The sequence below is a fragment of the Oryctolagus cuniculus genome, chromosome 3, assembly GCF_051225735.1.
Source record: "Oryctolagus cuniculus isolate XC-2025 breed Fujian yellow rabbit chromosome 3, ASM5122573v1, whole genome shotgun sequence".
NCBI classification, from domain to species: domain Eukaryota; kingdom Metazoa; phylum Chordata; class Mammalia; order Lagomorpha; family Leporidae; genus Oryctolagus; species Oryctolagus cuniculus.
The window spans coordinates 39,097,939-39,105,542 of NC_142869.1; the positions used below are offsets into that span (position 1 = coordinate 39,097,939).

At 43.8% G+C, this 7,604-nt stretch overlaps 1 protein-coding gene and 1 pseudogene across 21 annotated transcripts in view; one reads left to right on the forward strand and one right to left on the reverse strand.

Annotated features, from left to right (window-relative positions):
• NIF3L1 (NGG1 interacting factor 3 like 1) overlaps nt 1-7,604 on the reverse strand; it is a 51,351-nt gene that overhangs the window by 43,068 nt on the left and 679 nt on the right. For 7 of the 20 annotated variants that reach the window (XR_016231957.1, XR_016231956.1, XR_016231963.1 and 4 more), the window contains exons 2-4: nt 6,396-6,479; nt 5,838-6,298; nt 1,139-1,301 (exon numbers count right to left, since the gene is read on the reverse strand). Coding sequence is in view for 11 of the 20 variants with exons in the window: in XM_017343014.4 (XP_017198503.3) it covers nt 1,139-1,301; nt 5,838-6,273 (599 nt within the window). In the remaining 9 variants the exon portion in view is untranslated. Of the gene's footprint in view, nt 1-1,138; nt 1,302-5,837; nt 6,299-6,395; nt 7,469-7,604 lie in introns of all 20 variants that reach the window. The other 13 variants (XR_016231959.1, XR_016231960.1, XR_016231958.1 and 10 more) reach the window with 5 other exon arrangements.
• LOC149127318 (large ribosomal subunit protein uL6 pseudogene) lies at nt 4,506-5,206 on the forward strand (annotated as a pseudogene). Its single transcript, XR_016231964.1, has one exon. The product of XR_016231964.1 is annotated as a large ribosomal subunit protein uL6 pseudogene (transcript).

Sequence of the window (7,604 nt, forward strand, 5' to 3'; positions counted from 1 at the left end):
ACTTGAACTGAAGGGTTAAAAAGTTAAAAGCCGCTCCCGCTCCCGCTCCCCCTCCCCTCCTCTGGTGAACTTTCCTGACCTCGATAAACTTGCTCTGTATAGCCATTCTCTTTAAAGTTAGTTAGTAAATTACCCCAATGTAAACGTAACCTTAGTTTCACCTGAGTAAGATAGAAGACGTCACTGTTTATCTCTTTGCTCCTGGAACTCTGACCCCACCATGTGTCCCTTATCGCCATTCAGCTGCATTCCTAGGTATCATCAAGGCAGTTCCTGCAACCTTGTTGTGTTTGTTGTGTGGCCCTCCCTTTTGGCAATAGGAGGCTTTTTGATCCTCCCTGTATAGGCCATATGGTTCTCTGATGTCTAATCAAGCCCTTACTCGATATCCTGTACTCCCTATATTCATAAATCAACTGATTGTAAAATCACTTAACTTGTATCAATTGTTTACTCTGTACCACTGTTTGATCTATGCAATGATTGATTTTCTTTGTTTAAACGTGTATAAAAACCCCAACCCAAGACTACTCGAGGCCGCCGCCTGTACTGAGATGGGGGCCCCGACATGCCAGTCTAAAAAATAAAACCCTTCGTAATTGCATGAGAGAAGGTCTCTTGGAGCGTTTTTGGGGTGGCAAGAGCAATCCAACTCTTACAGAATCCAGACACCCCGATATGGAATTCGGACTTTCTAAGAAGCATCTCCACCAAATGCCCACCCCTAAATGACTGACCTTAAAGCAGGTACTTAAATGTGTTTTTCCTTCCATGTGCTTGGGAACACTAATCTGGGAACTAAGAAAGAAAACCTTACACTAACACAAGACAGCGCTGGCATCTACCGGCAATTTTCAGGCAAATCCCATTCTAATTACAGAGATCTGAGATGAAGCCATTCACTACATTCACACGCAAATGCATGGTATGGTCCCTTCCCACACAGTAAATGCTACTTAGCACTTTCAGTATTTGATTCCATAGTTCTGCTCCTCCAGGATGCACACACATATGAGAAGTACACTGCTTTGTACACCAACCTCAGGGAAAATGATTTGTTTCAAATCTAAGTACAAGGGTTACGGCTGTAAAGAAGAGCCCAACAAATACATACACACAAAGAGAAAAATACATTTACCTAGCAGAAAAAGAAGTGACAGAAACACCTTCAATTTCTCTCACTGCAGACACGACTTTGTCCAGATCTTGGGTATGGTTAACATTGAATTCTACTCGGTGGGTTCCCTCTGTAGGATAGCTGTGAGCTTTGGAAGGACATATGGGTCTGGATGTACAGGCTCCTAGAGAGACAAATATGTGAGAACAGGAGGTCTTACATCATTTTAGAATTAAAAAGATAAAGTATCATAAGAAAATTTCTAAGAAATAAATATCTTTTATTGGCTGGCAAAGAGACACAGAGAGCAGGGTTCCATCTTCTGGTTCACTACCTAGATGCCTACAATAGTTGGGACTGAGTGGGTCAGACTGCAGCCAGGAGTCAGGAATTCAAAACAGGTCTTACAGGAGTGGCATTGTGGTGTAGCGGGTAAAGCTGCCATTTGCGATGCCTACATCCCATATGGGCACCAGTTCGTGTCCTGGCAGCTCTACTTCTGATCCAACTCCCTGCTGGTGGCCCGGGTGGAGCAGCAGAGGATGGCCCAAATGCTTGCGTCCCTGCTATCCTCATGAGAGACCTGGAGGAAGCTCCTGGCTCTTCGTTTCAGTCTGACCTAGCACTGACTACTGGGACCATCTAGGGAGTAAACCAACAGCTGGAAGGTCTCTCTCATTCTCTCTCTCTGTAACTCTTTCTTTCTTTTTCTTTATGTACCTAAGTTTTTGTTTTTTTTTGTTTTTTTTGTTTTTTTTTTTTTTTGAAAGGCAGAGTTAGACAGTGAGAGAGAGAGACAGAGAGAAAGGTCTTCCTTCCGTTGGTTCACTCCCCAAATGGCCACCATGGCCGGCGCTGTGCCGATCCGAAGCTAGGAGCCAGGTGCTTCTTCCTGGTCTCCCAAGCGGGTGCAGGGGCCCAGGCACTTGGGCCATCCTCCACTGCCACAGCAGAGAGCTGGACTGGAAGAGGAGCAACCGGGACTAGAACCCTGCGCCCATATGGATGTCGGCGCCGCAGGGGGAGGATTAACCAAGTGAGCCATGGCGCTGGCCCCTGTAACTCTTTCAAAATAAATGGATATCCCTCATAGTATTTTTTTTTTTGTCTGTTCTACTTAATATGACTGGTTTAATTCTGTAATTATCACACAGTTATTCTTAAGTGTTGAAAATTAACTGAAATGTGATCCCTGTTAAACATAAAAGTGGGAATAAGAGAGGGAAGAGATGTATAATTTGGGGCATGCTCGGGCTGACTTGCCCCAATTGGTAGAGTTGGAAACATACTAGGGGATTCCAGTTCAATCCCATCAAGGTGGCATGTGCCAATGCCATCTCACTACTCCAAGTGATCAATTTCAGTTCACAATTGATCATAATGAAAGGACTAAGAGTCAAAGGGAGCACATAAACAAGTCTAGTATCTGCTAACACTAACCGATAGAATAAATAAAGGGGAGAGTGATCCAACATGGGAAGTGAGATACTCAGCAGACTCATAGAATGGCGGATGTCCTAAATAGCACTCTGGCCTCAGAATCAGCCCTAAAGGCACTCGGATCTGGCTGAAAAGCCCATGAGAGTATTTCAGGCATGGAAAGCCAAGACACTCTGGCAAAAAGATCTCTGTGAGTGAGATCCCAGTGGAAAGAACAGGTCTTCAAAGAGGGAGGTGCCTTTCTCTGAAGGGAGGAGAGAACCTCCACTTTGACTATGACCTTGTCTAAACAAGATAAGAGTCGGAGAACTCAAGGGGCTTCCATAGCCTTGGAAACTCATGACTGGTGCATAGGGAGATTACTGATGCCATAAACAGGAGTGTCAATTGGTAAAGTCAACAACAGGAGTCACTGTGCACTTACTCCTCATGTAGGATCTCTGTCCTTAATGTGCTGTACACTGAGGCTTAATGCTATAACGAGTACTCAAACAGTATATTTCACTTTGTGTTTCTATGGGGGTGCAAACGATTGAAATCTTTACTTAATGTACACTAAACTGATCTTCTGTTAAAAAAAAAAAAAAAAAGAAAAGAAACTATCAATTCCCAACTTGACTCTCACTGGGATTAAACATGACAATAGGTCTGATCTGATTTCATCATCATTTAAAAAAAAATCATCTATTATTTTTCACTTTATGTTTCTGTGTGGGAACAAACTGTTGAAATCCTTACTTAAGGTATACTAAGCTGATCTTCTGTATACTAAGATAATCGAAAATGAATCTTGATGTGAATGGAAGGGGAGAGGGAGTGGGAAAGGGGAGGGTGGTGGGTGGGAGGGACGGTATGGGGGGGAAAGCCATTGTAACCCATGAGACGTACTTTGGAAATTTATATTCATTAAATAAAAGATAAAAAAAAAAGGATAAATCTTAAAAAAAAAAAAAAAAAAAAAAGACAGGTCTTCTACTTGAGTGGCTGGAACTCAACTACTTGATCCATCATCTTTGCTATTCAGAGCCTGAATGAGCAGGAATCTGGAGTCAGGAGTGGGGAACTGTACCCAGGTACTATGATATGGGATGCAGGCATCTTAGCCACCAGGTTAAATGTCCACTTCTGAGAGTAGTAATTTTTTTGAATGATTCTCATACACATACATATGTTTAGACAGACAGCATCGGTCCCCATAACCTAGGGATTTGCTATGAACACACAAAATCAAATTTGTGGGGCTGGCGCTGTGGTACAGCAGGTGAAGCTGCTGCCTGCAGTGCCAGCATCCCATATGGGTACCAGTTCAAGTCCCGGCTGCTCCACTTCTGATCCAGCTCTCTGCTATGGCCCGGGAAAGTAGTGGAGGATAGCCTAAGTGCTTGGACCCATACATCCGTGTGGGAGACCTGGAAGAAGCTCCTGGTTCCTGGCTTTGGATCGGCTCAGCTCCAGCCATTGAAGACATTTGGGGAATGAACCAGTAGTTGGAAGACCTCTCTCTCTTTCTCCCTCTATGTAACTCTTTCAAATAAACAAATCTTTAAAAAAAATCAAATTTATTTTTATAATTATTTTCCAGAAAAATTCTACATTTCAGAAAAACTTGGACAATAAAGACTGACTCAGAGCTGGCAAGTTAAGCTGCTGCTTGCAACAGGGCATCAGGCATCCCACAGGAGTGAAGATTCAAATCTCTGGTCTAGCTCACTTCTGGTCTAGCTCACTGCCAATGTGCCTGGGGGAAACATGGAGGATAACCCAAGTACTCTGGCCTCTGCCACCCACGTGAGAGATGGAGTTCCTGGTTCCTGACTTTGGCCTGGCCCAGTCCCAGCCATTGTGCCCATTTAGAGTGTCAAGCAGCAAATGGAAGATCACTTTCTCTCTCCCTCTCTTGCTGTCATTCTGCCTTTTAAATAAATAAATGTTTAAATATATATATATTTTTCTCTTTGACGCATCTACTGCGAGAATGAAGACCATTCTCAGCAATCAGACGGTCGACATCCCAGAAAATGTCGACATCAGTCTGAAGGGGCGCACAGTCATTGTGAAGGGGCCCAGAGGAACCCTGCGGAGGGACTTCAATCACATCAATGTGGAACTCAGTCTCCTGGGAAAGAAAAAGAAGAGGCTCCGGGTTGACAAATGGTGGGGAAATAGAAAGGAACTGGCAACTGTTTGCACGATCTGTAGTCACGTACAGAATATGATCAAGGGGGTTACACTGGGCTTCCGTTACAAGATGAGGTCAGTGTATGCTCACTTCCCCATCAACGTGGTTATTCAAGAGAATGGGTCTCTTGTTGAAATTAGAAATTTCTTGGGTGAAAAGTACATCCAAAGGGTTCGAATGAGGCCAGGTGTTGCCTGTTCAGTGTCTCAAGCCCAGAAAGATGAATTAGTGCTTGAAGGAAATGACATTGAACTTGTTTCAAATTCAGCTGCTTTGATTCAGCAGGCAACAACAGTTAAAAATAAAGATATCAGAAAATTTTTGGATGGTATCTATGTCTCTGAAAAAGGAACAGTTCAACAGGCTGATGAATAAGACCTAAAAGTTATCCGGCTGCAGAAACAAGAACCCAGATTGTGTCTTGTGGTATTTTAATAATGCAATAAAAGATTATTGATTTGAAAAAAAAATATATATATATTTTAATAAATACATATATATATAAAAGACTGCCTTACAGATTTTTAGATGATATACAGAATTGGGTACTGCTTGGTAAATCTAACCACATAAACCATGATTCAGACTGCAAAAGTTCATAATCTAACATTAATCCAGATTATCATCACAAAAGCCATATCCCACAATGAGTGCATGAACTAGAAAGATTCATTAAAATAAAGCTAATACACACACACACACACACACACTGAACTGCCACACTGTGCAGGGCCCGAGCAAGCATCCTATCAACCCTGGGTGTCTATGTGACCAACACACCAAGTGTACCCTGGAGAGGAGCGAGCTCCCAACACAAGCATTTGTGAAGTGCCTGGGTCCAAGGCAATGCACCACGATGAGTCATCAGCTAGGTCCAGCAGTGCAGACTTCTTGCTCTCTCCTCACTCATTAAGGGTAAAAGATGTTTCATTTCTCAAAGGCAATTTAATTGCCATATTTCAGCAACATTATTTCAAAGTATATAAAAATAGAATACCCTGCTTACCCCTAAAACATTAAAACTCTACTGGAAAGACATTCTAAAATTTCAAAGTATTTGTAGAGAAAGTATCAAATATGAAAGAACAAGAGGCTTCTCACCGAGCCCTTTGGACAGCCAGTTGTTCACTCCCTGGGGTGCAGCGTCATAGGCTGTGTGAGGAGAGTAGATGGCAACTCTGTTCTCCAAAGCCCGGATCACCAGGCGCTCCTTCCAGGACTTCCAGGTTATGCGCTTCATGGGTAGGAAGATGGGTGGATGGTAGGAAAGGATGAGATCCGCCTTCTTTTGCAGAGCTTCCTCCATCACCGGCTCAGTCAAGTCATTGGTCAGGAAGAGTGTATTCACAGTATGTGGTGGGCTTGGTTCCACCAGCAACCCAACATTGTCCCAACTCTCAGCAAAAGACAGGGATGCAAAGTCATTCAAGGAGGAGATGAGCGCCTTCAGATCCATGAAGGAACGGGAAGAACTGCAGTCCAGAGAATGGACAAGCCGGACCGTCGAGGGGGCCAGGCGTGCACAAGATGACAACATACAGCAAGCAGGCAACGCTCAGTTTCTGAAGTCAAACACAGAGAAGAGTACACATGTACAGTTCAGGCCTGCACCTCCGAGGCTTCAAAGCATCTGAGTCAAAGAGCTGCTGTCATACTAACCTGGGTTCAAATACTGCCTCTGCCACTTAGCTCAGCCATTTAACCTCTTGTAGCTTTTTTGTTTGCTCATCTGAAAAACAGAGACTGGGGCCAGCGTTGCAGCACAGTGGGTTAAGCTGCCTCTTGCAAGGCCGCCATCCTCAATTCTAGTTGCTCCACTTTTGATCCAGCTGCCTGCTAATGCGCCAGGAGAAAGCAGTGAAAAATGGACCAAGTGCTTGGACCTTTGCCACCCACATGGGAGATCCAGATGGAATTCCTAGCTCCTGGCTTCAGACTGGCCCAGCCCAGGACATTGTGGCCATCTGGGGAACGAACCAGCAGATGGAAGATCTCTCTCTCTCTAACTCTGGGTTTCAAATAAACTTTGTAAAAAGTAAAATAAAAAATGGAGACTATAACCTACTTCACAGGTCATCCAGAGTGTACATTAGCTTTTTGTTACTACAGTGAAATACAAGAAATATAGCCAACTATAAATTTAATGAATAAGCATAACCCAGTGATAGCAAAAATAAATTTTTTCACAATGTCTATTGCAAAAATATTTTAATAGGATGTGGATACTCAATATATTACTTTTTACACTGTTATTTACTTTCATATTTTATTCAAATGACCACAAGATGGAAGCCAGAAGCCTAGAACTCAATCTAGGTCTCCCCCATGGGTGGCAGGGACCCAAGGACTTGACCCACCACTGCTGCCTCCCAGGGGTACATTAGCAGGGAACTGGAATCAGAAGCTGGGGCTTGAATCCAGGCATTTCAGAATAGAATGCCAGAGTCCTAAGCAGCATCCTAACCACTATGCCAAAATGCTCACCCCTGGTTAATACATTCATTCTTTATTTATTTATTTATTTGACAGGCAGAATGGACAATGAGAGAGAGAGAGACAGAGAGAAAGGTCTTCCTTTGCCGTTGGTTCACCCTCCAATGGCTGTCAAGGCCGGTGCACTGCGCTGATCCGATGGCAGGAGCCAGGTACTTCTCCTGATCTCCCATGGGGTGCAGGGCCCAAGTACCTGGGCCATCCTCCACTGCACTCCCCGGCCACAGCAGAGAGCTGGCCTGGAAGAGGGGCAACTTTGAAACCAAAACCACTTTCCAAAACCACGCAAGGTCTTGGAAGATCTAATGGTTCTGACACCACTTCCACCCTCCAATTACATATCCTGACACTAATCCACTCTCCCAACTCTTGTAA